Raw genomic sequence first — 17,600 nt, forward strand, 5'->3', positions numbered from 1 at the left:
TCGCCGTACGCTAGTACGTTACCACACGCCAAAGAAAACGCCGATTTTCCCATTTTCATATATCGCAAAGTTCCTATTCCTAACCTATAAACATTAATACATAGTGCCGTGTGTTTTTAATCTGTTAAAATTCGAACGTGGTGTAAATAGAACACATGTTCTATTTTCAAACTCTTTGATTCTGTGCTAGTGTTTTTGTCTGAGGTCGAAGTGATAATAAAAACAGTAAAACGCGATTTAAAAAAAGAATCAACGAGTGACTTCCTCTAAGATTTTTTAAAAAAAGAACAACAATCGCCTGTGTCCATCGAGGTACGCTACAAACTGAATACTACGAGTTTAATGTTATTTAATCTGTGCTACAAGCCGATTTTAGGCGCTCAGGGTTTCATAGTTGCTACTAAAAACAAAAATAGAATATCTACTATGTGTTTATACGATCGTTTACGATTTCTATTAATAAACATTGAGAATTTAATTATATCCTATTTTACAGACAAAAAAAACGTTTTTTAAAATCTAATCGTTTCGTGGTCCAGGAGTCAATGTTTCTAAGATGTTCATTTATTTTTATTTCTCATCAGTAAATTAAAATACTAATAACATATTGTATAGCCTTTTCATAAAAAAAGAAAGAGAATTCGCAAGAAAAATAAATATATGTGAAATATATTTATGTTTCTTGTTTCCCTGTTTCTTTTGACGTCGGTTATAATTGTATCGAAGGTATTGAATTTGGACTGAATATGGCATGATATATTTATGTTTCTTGTTTCCCTGTTTCTTTTGACGTCGGTTATAATTGTATCGAAGGTATTGAATTTGGACTGAATATGGCATGATTTTGTTTCCAAAAATGCTATTTTGTATGTGATATCTACCAAACAATTTACTCAAAGTCGGCGTAGTGTAGAGTTTTTCTAATAGATGGCGCGAGTACCTTACAAGGACGTAACCGTTTTAGGGTCTTCGTGCACTATGCGGCCACGACCAAGACTAGTCGTTGACCGTGGTCGTATAAACTACGGTTTGTCTGTGACCACGGCCGGTCTTCTTATTGTTATTCTACCCGTGCAATTCTGGCTGGCCGGGCCGAATTCGCTGTCAAGACAAATTAATATTATAAATATTCATTAATTAATAATAACCTCCGAGACATTCAGAGAGCAATCTAGGTCGATCTCGGTTGTGGTCGTCAAAGAATTTAACAATATCACATATGCCCGCATCGCAGCAGCGTGGTGGGTTTAAGCCTACAATCGATGGTTTAAGCTCCTTAACCTCTCCTACGTCTGGCCCTAAAGCAATTAAAATTAAAAATGAGCTGTTATTGATAATCTACTTTATCAAAGTTTGGATATAAACTAAAACGTTTTTTTTACAATTTTTTAATAGTGTTTTTTTAAATTACATTAAAAATTAAAAGAAAAGCAAAATAAATAAAGGAGAGAATTAATTAATTCTACTTTATTAAAGTTTAGTAAAGTGAAAAGCTCGGCGTAGCAAGTACCAGGGTATAATAACCGCGAGGAGCATCAAACAGCGATGACGTAAGCCGGGGATATAAAGTGGACGTGGAGTGGTCGGTATTATTTTCGTCGACATATTGGCGGCACATTTTAATACTGCTGGCGTAATGGCCGACACACTTACCTATATTAAATTGTTCATAACAAGGGCAACACCGTTTCGTTCCAATGTTTACATTGGGGTAATGGCGAGATTGTTTGGCTTTTATCGGGAAAAAATTAAGTGACTGAAGAATATTTTTTTTCGTTCTAAAGTACGTAGCTACCTACCTATACATTTGGTATTAATAAAATTACATAAGTTATTTATTTTATTAATGAAGATAATAAATACTAGGAAAAATCTAAAAAAAACTACAACTACAAAATTAAAATAAATTAAAATTAAAACTAATACCTAAAAATACTTATCAAAATTTGCCGCCGTTGGTAGGGTGCCCATCACGCAGGCAGCATTCCCGCGTTGAATTGCGAATTACATAAGTGGTTAATAAGTAATTTTACTTTAACCTTAACTACATTATTTTATTACATTTAATTGTTACCTATACTTTAGGATTTGTATCAATTTTTTTTTACACGCTTTATATTAGCTTCACTTGTAAGAAATTCTTGTTGTATGTAAGAAATTGTTGGAATCTTAATTTGACCTACTTCCCGGTTTTCGATTAGGATAAAATTTTGCACACGCTCTGAGTTCTGATGACATACATGACTAGCTAAGAAATGTCATTACGAATCCAATATGGCGGCCTCTTCAATTACTTTAACTATGTAGGAAAGACAAATCTGGAATTCTTAATTTGACCCGGACCACTTCCCGGTCTTCGTGTAGGATGAAATTTTATTTATTTATTTATTTTATTAGGATAACCAACAGCTATTACAATTTCACATGTTAAAGATTTACATTGAAATAAATATATGAGTAGTTATTGCACAGCTAATTATAGGTTAACACAGCATACACAAATTAATATTATGTCAATACTACAGTTGTCAGAAATGAATGAATGTCAAATTACACAATACAAATTAATATGCAACAAATGTCAGACTACAATATACTAAAAGCAATAAAATTAAAAAACAAGTCACATAAAATTAAATATAAAAAACAAAAAAAAATGATATCTAAAAAATTACAAAAATTACAAAAAAAAAAAAACAATTACAAAAAAAAAACAAATTACATTTACACATTACACTAAAGATTACAATTAAAATATTATGTTATTACTATTATTACATGTCATTATTATAAGTCAATTATAATATTATGTCAATACCAGTTGTCAGAAATGAATGGATGTCAAATTAAACAATGCAAATTAGTATTCTAAAAATGTCAGACTACAATAAACTAAAAGCAATAAAATTAAAAAACAAGTCACATAAAATTGAATATAAAAAAACAAAAAAAAAATTACAAAAAAAAATCAATTACATTATTAAAGATTACAATACAATTACAATTAAAATATTATGTTATTACTATTATTACATGTCATTATTAGTCAATTATTAATTAAAAGTCAATTATTACTGGATGTCAAATAATATTAAGCATTGGCTTTTAATACATTCGTTACTAAGCGCTTATAATTGTTGAGATTATTGTGGAATAAATCTATATCCTTTTGATGTTTCACACACTCATTGAATAAGTCCGATACCCGAGGAATGGGAGAAAATTTGCCTAATTTTGTTCTGTAGGTCTTATGATACAACAAATTACAAGGGTATCGAGGCCTACTTGAGCGCGGTGCTCTAATCGAAAATCTTTGAATCATATCAGAACAGTCAACTTGATGGTTAAATAACTTAAATAAGAATGTCATAGCCATTAACCCTCTTCTAACTAAAAGACTCTCTCTCTTAAAGTAAGAGAGTCTGTCTTTATAATTATGCAGATTGATTTTAAATTTATAAGATATCTGTCTCAAAAAGCGTTGTTGTACTCTTTCAATCCTTTGTATATGAATTTTAGTATATGGCGACCACACGGTGCAGCAATATTCGAGTTTACTCCGAACATAGCAATCAAACAATCTAATTATAGTGGACTTGTGCTTGAAGTTTTTTGAACTTCTCATTACAAATCCTAACGATTTATTAGTCAATTCTAAAGTTTTGTCTATATGGGGTACAAAAGTCAATTTGCTATCAAAAATTACACCTAAATCACGAACTGTCTCAACTTCAGCTAGTTGCTTGCCATTAATATCATATAATGATAATATTTTGTGTTTTTTCCGTGTAAATTTTATGTGGTAACATTTTTCGACGTTTAAAAACATTTTATTGTTCTTACACCAATAATTCAATCTCCCCAAATCTTCCTGTAACAATTTTATATCTGAGTCACACCGAACAACTCTCGTCAATTTTAGGTCATCTGCAAATAGGCTCACATTACTGTTGTAAAATATTTTGGTTATATCGTTAATAAAAATGTTGAAGAAGAGAGGTCCTAAGTTGGATCCCTGTGGTACCCCTGATAGAGCTATAAACATTCCTGATTTAAATCCGTCGACCACCACAACTGACTTTCTGTTAGCAAGATATGATTTACTCCACATCAACAAAGTGCCTGAGATACCATGAGCACGGAGCTTGGACAGTAACAGACGGTGATTTACCTTGTCAAAAGCCTTTGAGAAATCAGCATATATAGCATCCATTTGGTGACCATTATCAATGCATTCTGCAATATTTGTTACATGCAGCAGTAAATTAGTGTTAGTAGATCGTTTGCACATAAAACCGTGCTGCTTGTCACTGATGTATTTTTCTAAGTGATTATACATGTGCTGGTAAACTAATGCTTCAAAGGCTTTTGCAACGGTCGATATAATAGATATAGGGCGATAATTCTTAACATCGTTCTGTTTTCCAGACTTGTAAATAGGAACTACTCTAGTTTCTTTCCAAACATCAGGAAACTGTCCATCTCTTAAAGATCTGTTAAATATAATGCAAAGTGGCAAATTTTGCACGCGCTCTGAGCTCTGATACATGACTAGTTAAGAAACGTCATTACAAATCCAACATGGCGGCCTCCCCAAGATGGCGGACTGGCTGTTTGAAATCCACCCCCATGATATGGATATCAAATAAATATTATTATCGAAAAAAATTGTCACGTGACTTCAATCCAATATTTGTAATTTTTATTGCGTGAGTTTTTTAGTTTTTTAAACTATTTTCAAGATGTGATATAAGCATCGATATATACAGACTATAGGGTTGCCATGAAGTCAAGTGTCTGGTGAATGTGGTTACCATTTCTCTTAATGTGCCGATCAAAATATATAAAAAAATATACTTTATACTTAGACGGTTAAAGATCTGCATCCTTGATACCTGCTGTCTCCCAAAGCCACCACGATCCATACTCCATAGTTGGTTACGGTACTTATCTATAGTAGGAGCATGAGCTGACAAACTTTTAGCTTTTATAAAATGTCGAAGGTCTGGTTTACGAGCTCTTAGTCTATATGTCTATGATTTAAATCACGAAAAGCAAAATAACTAAGTAATTAACGATAGTTTTGCGTGACTTCTGTCAAGTAACTATCCCCTCGGGTCGTGCCTTGTTAAAAGCAATCTTACTATAATAAGTAACGTGCACCAGGTTTTTGACTAGAGTAAGCACTAAACATACATTAAACAAAATTGAAAATTCCTTCTCCAATTTATAATATGATTGTAATGAATCGTCAGGGCAGGCATTATATTTATCGTTATCAACCCATATTCGGCTCACTACTGAGCTCGAGTCTCCTCTCAGAATGAGAGGGGTTAGGCCTTAGTCCACCACGCTGGCCCAATGCGGATCGGCAGACAGAAACCTGCATACCAGAGAATTTTCTCAATTCTCTGGTATGCAGGTTTCCTCACCTTCCTTTTTACTTCACCGTTTGAGACACGTGATATTTAATTTCTTAAAATGCACACAACTAAAAAGTTGAGGTGCATGCCCCGGACCGGATTCGAACCCATACCCTCCGGAATCGGAGGCAGAGGTCATATCCAATGGGCTATCACGGCTCTGCATAGTAAGGTAGGTAGAATGAGCTTTCTTTTTTATATTAGAAGTAAGTACTTTAGGGAGTGTCCATTAATTGCGTGAGGAATCAGGGGCGGGAGGAGAGTGGAACCGATCGTTCAGTCTCACGCATAGGGAGGTATTGAAGAAAAACAACACGTCATTTTCCCCAATAATATAATAATCCAAATTTTGTTACGTAAATAATCTAACTCAATTACTATAATTACAAATTTTGAAAATCTCATGTCAAGGGATTTGAGGGGATAACAAAGGTCAAAAAAAATTGTTAATTTCAATTAGGCTTAGTTTACAAGCACTTTTGAAATGTCAGGATTATGTCACAATTTAATTTAATCTAATGGTGGTAATATTAGTCAAAAACTTAAAATTAAAGTAACGAGGGTTCCAAACGCGCCTTGGTCCGAGAAGAGCCCACAACAAACTCAGACAAGGTTTATTTTTTTTTTTGTTTACCACCATTTTACAAACTTATTTAAAACTAAGCACATGGTCGTATACAGTTTAACACCAAGCTTTTTACAATTTATATAATCACTAGCGGACGCCCGCGACTTCGTCCGCGTAAATTTCGATGTCAACTTTACTACTACCCCTACCGTACCCTACCCCTACCCTACCACTACCCCAACCCTACCCTACCACTACATCTACCCTACCCCTTCCCTACCCCTACCTCCCACCCTACCCCTACCCTACCCCAAACCTACTCCTACCCTACCCCTACCTTACCTACACCCTACCCCCATCCTACCCCTACCCTCCCCGTACCCTATCCTTTCCTACCCCTATCACACCCGTACCCCTATCTCACGCCTATCCTACCCCTACCCTACCACTTCCCTATCCTACCCGTACCTCTACCCTACCACTACCCTACCTCTACCCCTACCCTAAACCCGGCCATAAACCTACCCTACCCCTACACTACCCCTACGCTTCCCTACCCGTACCCTACCCTACCCTGTAACTTCTCTATCTTACTCCTACCCTTAGCAAAATCGGTCCAGTCCTTCGAGAGTAGTGGTATGACCAAGAGCAATAGAGACTTCTATGCTAATAATATAAAGAGGTAAAGTTCGTGTGGACTACTGGACCGATTTGGAAAATTGTTTTACCAATAGAAAGCTACGTTATTTGCGAGTGTCATAGGCTATGTTTGATCCCCATATTCACACGGGAACGGGAACTACGTAAATGAAAGCGCTGGGCGTCATATAGCTTATATATATAGCGTCTATAGATTTTGTATTATCTCCGAAACTATTTAAGTAATTAACATACTGTAAAGGGCAAATCTTATCTCCATAATATCCTTGTAATTATTAAATAATTTATTTTAATAAGGATTAAAGTTTAGTTGTATAAATAATGACGTAAACCTAAGTATATGAAATTAATAATTTTTAAAACACAAAAGGTACTATATCTGCTAATATATAGAAGATAGATTGTGGTGGTCACACACACACATAGATTGTAAATGAAAATGCTACTTAAGCATTTTCGTAATTATGACGAAGTCGATACGGGCGGTTTGTCGCCAGTCGTTACCTAACCGTTGTAACTGATAGTCAATATAAGTGTTTTATCAGTGGAGCCTACTATTATTTATCACCCATAACCGCTACCCGGGACACGACATACCTTACTCAAACCCAAATATATAAGTATCCAAATAGTACTAAAGTGGTACAAAAGTGGTGACCCGACTCGGTTTTATTAGCGGTTATTTTGCACGGGTAGCAACACGTAACGACTCACACATTGGAATTTAAAATGGCTCAACCAGAGGTGTCAGTTTCCGGCGTGTCTGTATCGGCGAGAATTCCTGAATTTTGGACAGATTTGCCGCGACACTGGTTCATACAGGCGGAGGCAGTGCTACACCCGCAGAAGATGTCTGACGAGGCGAAATTTCAGTTTGTCATATCGAAATTAGGAAAAGACGTTATACAACAAGTGACAGACATATTAGTCAAACAGCCGGAAAATGGTAAATATGATACATTAAAAACAAGATTACTTGACATTTATGAGGAGTCAGAAAATAGAAAGGTACAAAAATTGATATCTGAAATGGAGCTTGGCGACCAGAAGCCATCGCAGTTGCTGAGGAAAATGCAAGAGCTGGCAAGTGGCAAAGTTACAGATGAAACCCTTACCATCCTTTGGCAAAACCATTTGCCGGGATGGGTGAGAGGAATACTCACGGCATCAGGTTTAAGCGATATTAACGCTTTGGCCAGAATGGCAGACAAGGTGACAGAAAATGCAATGCCTATACAGGGGGTGGCCGCAGTACGGAGTGCAAGGAGTGATTCTCCAGATGTAATAGCGGAGATCCACAAGCTGGGCGAACGACTAAGAAAAATTGAAAATTCCCAGCGTAGCGGTGGGAGAAGCCGATCACGGTCACACGGCGCGCCACGTACGCGCAACACTAGCGGTAGCAGGAAGAGGACACCGGCAGATCCAGACTGGCTTTGCTACTACCACTATAAGTTTAGAGCCCGAGCACACAAATGTGTTCAACCGTGTACGTGGAAGACATCGAACCAGCCTACTGGCAGTGCGGAAAACTAGCTTCGGTCCTGTCTGCGGCGGGAGGCTGTGACCCATCGATAAATTACCGCTTGTGTATAACTGACGAAAACAGTAAGTTACGGTTTTTAATAGATAGTGGGGCTAATGTGTCAGTGTTACCCCGGTGGGCAGTGCGCGAGAAAAATAGAGCGTGCGAGGACTATAGACTGTATGCCGCGAACGGTACACCTATTAAGACATTTGGGTTGCATAGTTTAGTATTAAATTTAAAGTTAAGGAGAGCATTTCGGTGGACATTTATAGTTGCTGACGTTAGACAACCTATAATAGGAGCCGATTTTTTAACTAAGTATAATTTAGTGGTAGATTTTAGTAAACGGAAACTAGTGGATCAGGTAACAAATTTTAATGTTATTGCTAGTATGTCACAGTGCATGGAAAGTTCAATAACTACAATTCATAATCAACACCCACATTATAGTTTGTTAGCTAAATATCCAGATTTAACTAAACCGGTATCTTTTAAGGAAGTTCCTAAGCATAGCGTTTGTCATCACATCGAGACGAACGGTCCGCCTGTTCAATGTCGAGCAAGACCGTTACCGCCAGACCGATACGCTAAGGCTAAAGAGGAATTTCGGTTAATGTGTGAAATGGGAATATGCAGACCCAGTAAAAGCGCGTGGGCAAGCCCTCTGCATATAGTGCTTAAAAAAAATGGGCAGATAAGGCCATGTGGTGACTATAGGCGCCTAAATGCTATTACTAAGCCCGATAGTTACCCTATACCCAGGTTACGCGATTTCACGTACTTACTCGCTGGTAAGAAAATTTTTTCACGGTTAGATATAAACAGAGCTTACAATTGCATACCAGTTAACGAGATGGACATTGAAAAGACGTCTGTGTCAACCCCTTTCGGGGCTTTCGAGTTCATCAGACTTCCTTTTGGCCTTCGAAATGCTGGCCAAAGTTTTCAGCGTTTTATGTGTCATAGCGTACTCCCAGACTTAGATTTTTTATTCGTGTATATAGATGATATAATAATTGCAAGTAACAACGTCGACGAGCATAGAAAACATTTAGAGGAAGTATTTAGTCGTTTAGAGAAGTTCGGTATTACTCTGAATATATCAAAGTGTTGTTTCGAACAGACAAAATTGGAGTTTTTAGGTCATGAAGTAACAACGGAAGGGATTCGTCCACTCGACGAGAAGGTGAAAGCCATCATCGAGTTTCCGAGGCCAGCTACTGTGGACCAACTCCGGAGATTTTTAGGTATGTTAAATTTCTATAGATCACACATACCAGGTGCCGCTGAAAAGCAGTCTGAGTTGGATCGCTATTTAACGAATACAAAAAAAAAAGATAAGTCAAAAATCGCTTGGACTGATTCAGCAAACGCTCAGTTTGAGCAGTGTAAACAGAGCCTAAGTGACGCCGCGACGTTAACGTATCCTGCGATAGACAAACCTTTGGCGCTTATGACGGATGCTTCAGAGTCATGCATGGGTGCGGTTCTACAGCAAAGAGAAGGTAACGTTTGGAAACCTATTGCTTATTTTTCTAAAAAGTTCTCGGAAGCACAAAGGAAATATAGTACCTATGATCGAGAGTTATTAGCCATTTATTCGGCGATAGCTCACTTTCGATATATGATAGAAGGTCGTAATTTTATTGTGTATACTGACCATAGACCTCTAATTTATGTTTTTTCAAAGATAGGTAGCGTGAAAGAGCTACCTAGGCGAGCTAGACAGATAATGTTCATTAGCGAATTCACTACGGACATACGCCACGTGAGCGGGTTAGATAACATAGTAGCTGACACTTTGTCCCGCGTGGAAGAAATTGTTTGTCCTACGGTCATTGATTTCACGGAACTCGCACGTGTACAAAATGATGACGAACAAATAGAGTTAAGCGAACTAAAGAAAAAAATACAATACAAAAACATCGTGATGCCAGGCACCGATAGTTGCGTTGTTTGCGAAACATCGACTAATAAGGCCCGACCATACTTACCGGAAAGTTTTAGACGTATCGCTTTCGATGCAATTCATAGTTTAAGTCACCCGGGTATTCGCGCTACCAACAAAATGGTTAGAGATAGATACTTTTGGGTAGGTATGAATAAAGATATCCGAAGATGGGCTAAAGCCTGTATCCCATGTCAACGATCTAAGATTCAAAAGCATACTGTATCCGATTTAGGTACTTTCGAGAAAGTAGATCGTTTTAGTCACTTAATGATTGACATAATAGGCCCTCTCAATACATCACCCGAGGGATATAGATACTGTTTGACTATGATAGATAGAGGTACGCGTTGGCCAGAAGCTGTCCCAATTAAAGAAATCACAGCTGAAGTAGTAGCCAAAGCACTTTATGAAAACTATATAACGCGTTTCGGAGTATTTTTTAAGTGTACTTCCGATCAAGGTCGTTGTTTCGAGAGTAATCTTTTCAAGCAACTCATGAATCTTATGGGTATTGAAAAGATCCGCACTACCGCTTATCACCCGCAGAGTAATGGGATGATAGAACGGTGGCACAGATCTTTAAAAGCAGCACTTATGGCTAGACTGTCAACTAAAAGTTGGGTAGAAGAACTACCAACCGTTTTACTAGGTTTAAGAGCCGCTGTACGGGCAGACACTAATGTTAGTTGTGCTGAAATGGTATACGGCACAAGTATTAGGCTGCCAGGTGAATTTTATGATATAAGTAAGGATAATATTTTAGATAGCTCTAGTTATGTAAGCAAATTAAAAAGTATAATTAATGATTTAAAACCTGTTAAAAGGGTCAATAAAGACTCGAGAAAAATTTTTGTTCACCAGGATTTACACACTTGTGACAAAGTATTTATCAGGAACGACGCGGTGCGTAAGCCTCTCCAAGCGCCTTACGACGGTCCGTACCGAGTAATTAGCAGGACAGAGAAAGTTTTTAAGGTCCAATTACCCACACGTCAGGTTAAAGTTTCTATAGATCGGTTGAAACCAGCTTATATTTTGGAGGAAAACGATAATTCCCAAAATACTATGTCGCCAAAAACTACGGAACCGATTTTAAAAAAGAAAGTCACAGTGTGTACGGTCCCTTATAATACCAACGGTGTAAAATGCAAAACAACGAGCAGTGGTCGCGTCAGCCGCGTACCTGCACGTTATGCTTAGTTGCATTATTGTTAATTGTTTCGTCATGTTTATAATTTTAAGAAATTAGTTGTGCAATGTTAAAGTAAAAACCATATTCTGCTTAAAGTAATTGTATTTGAAGGTGTTCTACAAAATTGTTTACATAATATTACACTTATACAAATTTTACATTGTCATTTATATTTTTTTTTTTGTTTAAATTTTTTTTGTTGTTAGCTTTACAGAGTTCATTAGTTTAAGTGTAACAAGTGTATGCTCCTCGTGAAACGTTTTGTCAGCATTGTGCTTATAGTGTTAAGAATGAAACACCCCTATACTACCTATACATTGTTTTCTGTAAAAAAAAAAAAAAAAAGGGGGTGGAATGATGTGGTGGTCACACACACACATAGATTGTAAATGAAAATGCTACTTAAGCATTTTCGTAATTATGACGAAGTCGATACGGGCGGTTTGTCGCCAGTCGTTACCTAACCGTTGTAACTGATAGTCAATATAAGTGTTTTATCAGTGGAGCCTACTATTATTTATCACCCATAACCGCTACCCGGGACACGACATACCTTACTCAAACCCAAATATATAAGTATCCAAATAGTACTAAAGTGGTACAAAAAGATATATGGTGTCGCGGACTTTTTTGTAGAACTTTTAAAGATACATAAAGTCTCCATACATTAATTTCAATTTTACACAATAGTTAAGGCAGCGCATGCGAATAAGTCTGTTTAAGAGGATTTTCAGTCCGACCTGTATGACAAAAACTGTGATAACTCGGCTAATATATATGATATTAATATAAAATATAGCCTATAGCACTCCCCGATAATGTAGCATTCTACTGGTGAAAGAATTTTTTGAAATCGGACCAGTAGTTCCGAAGATTACCCCATTTAAAAAATGTGACAAACTTACAAACTTACAAACTTTACCTCTTTATAATATTAGTATAGATTAACACTATAATAAGACTTTCCTAAAAGCTTGCGTTTAATAAACACTGAACTTTTTGAGAGACATCTCACCTGAGGAGGTGGGTTTGACGAAGTCGGCAAAATACCTTACGTAATATAAATAAAAATTATTATTAAAAAAAGCTACCTAATTCGTAGGCAACTTATAGGCATTTAAAATTACAATTAAATTAAATTAAATAACTGAATATTCCGTGAAAAACCGACGAATCCAAGCCATTCAAAACCGACAGAAAATCCTCTACGTACGTATAACGATGAAATCGTAACCGAACTCCGAAGAGTCACTTCGCAACTGGACGTTGTAGAGACAACATCTGAAGATTCTTAGGAGTGAAACGTACGGAAAGAAATTTCTGTCGGATATAGGTGACGCCGTCGCTTTTGTATTTGCCGGTTTTTCATTGGATATTAGCAAAATCTGAACTTTGGCAAATAAATGCGTGCTCCTATTCAATAAATGATATCAAATTAAGCTCAAGGTTTATTTTAAGCTTAATTAATCTAATTTTAAGTTATGTACTTTCGTATTTTCAGTATCAAAATGGCGCTGCCGATGTTAAGGCGCTGTTGCGGTTGTCTCTCTTTAGAAAAAGGGTGTCTCATCTTGTCCATTCTCTCCACAGTAAGTTATATTTCATATTTTTTTATCTCTACTTTCTTCTGCTAACTTACAACTACAGCCTGTGTAGCGCCGCTGCAGCGGTTCACTCACACTAACGATATTTATTTAACTACCCTCTACTAATTATTCTTGGTATTTATCTTCTTCTGTTTGTTAATTACTTTTGTTCTTAAATATTGTATTATGTAATAATAACCAGTGCACAGTAAAATCAACTGTGGTTTGTGTTGCACTGTGGTTAGGCTTAATTGAAACGTGTTTTTTGTTGAATAATAAATAAATAAATAAATAATAAAAGAAATCAAGAAAGAATACAATAAGGAACTTAAGTTAACTTATCCTAATAACTATACAAATCATGCCCACGTGGAATGGTGGCAAGAACACTGGCTGCATTTCCGTGCTGGATAGCCAGCCCTTCTGTCACCAGTCGAGGCAACTAGCCGCGGTGAAATGATTCTTTAAAATTTTTTGGCACTGCGACTCCATGGCCCAAGGGTCAATAGAAGGGAAGGGAAATACAGCCAGTATTCTTGGCATGATTTGTATAGTTATTAGGATAAGTTAGCTAAAGTTCCTTATTGTATTATTTCTTCTGAATCTTGATTTTTAAGCCAAATCGAAGGTTAATGAATTTGGCAGTCTATGTATGTATGGTTGTAGATTCCCCCATAGCGCGTAAACTACTTAACTGATTTTAATAAATAGGGTGTCAAAAGATTTGTAATAATGTCCCAAATGTTAAATAAAGGCACCATAAGCAAAGATAAATATAGGCTTAAGTTCCTTATTGTATTCTTTTTAAAAAAGATTATTTATAATTTCCAGTTGTGCTGCATTGCCTACATCATCACGGGGTCATGGTATATGCGGCAGCATACAGAGAGGAAGCCGGAAGACAACCTGATATCCATGACCATGGTGATGTTTGGCACTCTCTCTGCTATTAGTAACATCGTGGTTCTGTTAGGAGTTACCTTAGTAAGTTGACATTGACACAAATAAATTAACTACCTACAAAGGATATCTTTGAAGGTATAAAATCAGCCGAACACAATATCTTTGACTATATCCTCCGACCCGGAGTCCGGAGTCGTGATAGCCCAGTGGATATAACCTCTGCCTCCGATTCTGAATGGTGTGGGTTCGAATCATGTTCCGGGGCATGCACCTCCAACTTTTTAGTTGCGTGCATTTTAAGAAATTAAATATCACGTGTCTCAAACGGTGAAGGAAAAACATCGGGAAGAAACTTGCAAACCAGAGAAATACCATAATAAATCTGCTCTCCAGAGAATTTTCTTAATTCTCTGCGTGTTTGAAGTCTGCCAATCCGCATTGGGTCAGCGTGGAGGCCTATTGGCTTAACCCCTCTCATTGTGAGAGGAGACTCGTGCTCGACAGTGAGCCGAATATGACTTGCTAATGATGATGATGATAATTCTATTAAAAATATTATGTAACTAGCGGACGCCCGCGATTTCGTCCGCGTGGAATTTAGTTTTTCACAAATCCCTCGGGAACCATGGATTTTTTCCGGGATAAAAAGTAGCCTATGTGTTAATTCATGCTACAATATATCTCAATACCAAATTTCAGCTAATTCGGTTCAGTAGTCGAGGCGTGAAAGAGTAACAAACATTCATATCATAAAAATCATCAGTTTTTGCAAATCTCGGGAGACCACGGATTTTTTCGGGATATAAAGTAAAATCTATTTCTATTCCAAATTTCACCCAAATTGCTTCAGTAGTAGCGGCGTTAAAGAGCAACAGACATTCAAATAAACATCCAAACATACATACATACTTTCGCGTTTATAATATTAGTAGGATTCATATCTTCTTAGACATAGTTTAGGTACCGTTTCTAGATATGTAGGTAATTCCAGTTTTATTTACTGTTTTCCATTATGACGTCTTCTTTTTTTGAACACGAATTGTTTTTATTAGCTTTAGAAGTTAAACACAAACGTGTTTTATTAACGCTTTTTTGTATCAAGTCATATTACCTACGTATATACTGGTAAATTATATGGTAGAGAACGTTTTTATTACTAAAACAAGTCAAGATCAAGTCATACTACGTAAATACTGGTAAATTATTATATGGTAGAGAACGTTTTTATCTAAAATATTGCTGCCTTTGTTATAAAGAGTCAATGTCTAACCATTATGAAACTATTGTCATGTTATATTCCTTAGTGTTATACCGACGAAGTCGTTTACAAAACACTTTTGTTAATATTCGAAGATTTATGTCATTCATTACGGCAAAAAGCAGGTAATTAACAGACGAACACATGAATATACGGCAATTCATAGACTCTAAACCGAAGGAGACTGTGGATTACATTTTACTAATTTTAGCTTTCACACGTAAGGGCCCCCTGCAGTCCGGGGGCCACGTATCATGGACGCGACTGATCCGGCGATAGCTTCGCCCCTGGTGTTTATTACGGTGGACTGTCGGCATCAAGCGAGTCGCAGTGACACCGGATGTATGCAGCTCACGCTCAGCCTCTGCATTCTATAAAGTAACAGAGCTGTTACATCGTCCGATTCCATGGCAACTTTGTCGTCAGTGACATTTAAATTTTGACATCCTCTAAACATAAAGATCGAATGTGACGTGTTATTAGCGACAGATAGGTACATCGACGAGTGCAAAATAGCGGAATCGCACCACTGTGAGCCAGTTCACACGGCGCGTTGCATCGTCGCAACGCTACGCACAGTTGTGACAAGCATTTTGTAAACACATCGCATAGTCAGTCTATAGAAAGCATGGATTCTATCAACACAAGAAACCGCTACGTCTCGGGGGTTGCATATCAGTCGTGTGAGCGTTGCGTCGACGCAGCGCATCGTGTGAATGCTATGATTAGTATGTAAAACGACGGAGCGTCGCAACACTGACGCAACGCGCCATGTGAACTGGCTCTGATTTCTGTGTGGTGTTTGAAAGTGTCTACAAAAGGCATATGTCCTGCTGTGGGCTTCCATCGGCTGATGTGAAGATGATATCATATCTTCTCTCTCCCACTTCCAGAGTCGTCCGGGCTTCCTACAGCTGTCACTGCTGTGCAACTCCGTGTTCATGCTGTGCATCCTGCTGGTGGACATGGTGACGTGTCTCTTCAGTAACGAGCTGGCGCCCTACATACAGCAGCCGGGGTACTTGGCGCTCATCATCATACTAATCCTCGCTAAAGCAGGTAAGACTCTTTTTTTTTTATTCTTTACAAGTTAGCCCTTGACTACAATCTCACCTGATGGTAAGTAATGATGCAGTCTAAGGTGGAAGCAGGCTAACTCCACACACCTTGGCGGTACGTCTTTGCCGGTAGGGTGGTAACTAGCCACGGCTGAAGCCTCCCACCAGCCAGACGTGGACCGATAAAAAAATCTCAATCTGCCCAGACGGGGATCGAACCCAAGACCTCCGCCATGTAAATCCACCGCGCATACCACTGCGCCACGGAGGCCGTCAAAAACTTTTTATGAACTCAAAAAGGTACCGCTGGATGCAGGTGCCACAGGGCCACTTACAGTTGGAAGACCAGGGGCGTAGCTATCGCTGTATCAGCCGTATCAAAGATACGGGGCTCCCGGACTACAGGGGCCCCTTACGCGTGAAAGCAAAATTTTGTAAAATGTAGGTAATCCACAACCTCTTTTTTTTCCTTGGCTAAGAATGCGCCCAAAAGTTGAAAACATCTTACACAGATTAAGTCACTGTCATATTTATTTTAAGCGAGCATTTTTGTTTGTTTTGTGAGAAATCTTTACCCTTCATATGGGCCTCGCAACTAATTTTGATACATGGCCCATCCAAGGCACGCTACGCCACTGTGGAAGACCAACACTGCGCTTTATAATGCGGGGTTGCTACCCTAACGTCCAGGGGCGGAGCTACCGCAATATCAGCCGTATTAATGATACGGCCCCCGTGTTTTATAATTAGTAAAATATAATCTACAATTTCACTTAATCTGGTGCATCCCACAAATAAAAACTGTATAAAAAACTGCCTATAGAGTTTTCACTTGACAAAAGTGAGGAAATGACAAAAGGCAAAAAAGCAATCTCTTTTTTTCTCGGTTTAAGCGTATGCCCTAAAGTAAATATCCTAGATACTCGTAGGTACTCGTAGGTTAGGTCACTTTCATATATTTACTTTAAACAAGAATTTTTGTTAGTTAGTGTAGTGGACTATTGGCCAAACGCTCATTCTGAGGGGTGACTCGAGCAGCAGTGAGCCAAATATGGGTTGATAACGAACGAACGATCCTACCCCTCCAAGGCACGCTACTCTACTGCTAACCTCCATTGGCGTTGTCACTTATCAGATGACTTGTTCTAATGCGAATCTAATTTTTAATACTATAACGCCGTACATACTCGTAATTATAGCATTGCTCGCATAATATATATCCATTGAAAATATATGTACGTATGCATTTATTATAATAATATATTATTAGTATTGAAATAATTTTACAATATTTTATTCATTTTAGTTCCTTTAGTTTGTTTATTATTAAGTTTATTTTTCAGTTTAATGTTTGTGTAGGTATTAGTTTAAATTATAAGGTTGTGTTGGCTGTGTTGGTGGACCCAATCTGTGGTTCCAGCTGAAAATAAGCGCTACGTGTTCTAATTTAAATGGTCACGTAGCATTTTGCTG

General features: G+C 37.5%; 1 protein-coding gene across 1 annotated transcript in view; it reads left to right on the top strand.

The window, feature by feature from the left end:
- Positions 1 to 17,600, top strand: part of LOC112054411 (uncharacterized) — a 19,530-nt gene continuing 1,930 nt past the window's right edge. The window contains exons 1-4 of the mRNA XM_052886154.1: positions 1 to 312; positions 12,824 to 12,911; positions 13,740 to 13,892; positions 15,963 to 16,128. Coding sequence (XP_052742114.1) covers positions 12,831 to 12,911; positions 13,740 to 13,892; positions 15,963 to 16,128 — 400 coding nt within the window. The 5' untranslated portion in view covers positions 1 to 312; positions 12,824 to 12,830. The remainder of the gene's footprint in view (positions 313 to 12,823; positions 12,912 to 13,739; positions 13,893 to 15,962; positions 16,129 to 17,600) is intronic.

The sequence above is a fragment of the Bicyclus anynana genome, chromosome 16 (genome assembly GCF_947172395.1).
Source record: "Bicyclus anynana chromosome 16, ilBicAnyn1.1, whole genome shotgun sequence".
NCBI lineage: Eukaryota > Metazoa > Arthropoda > Insecta > Lepidoptera > Nymphalidae > Bicyclus > Bicyclus anynana.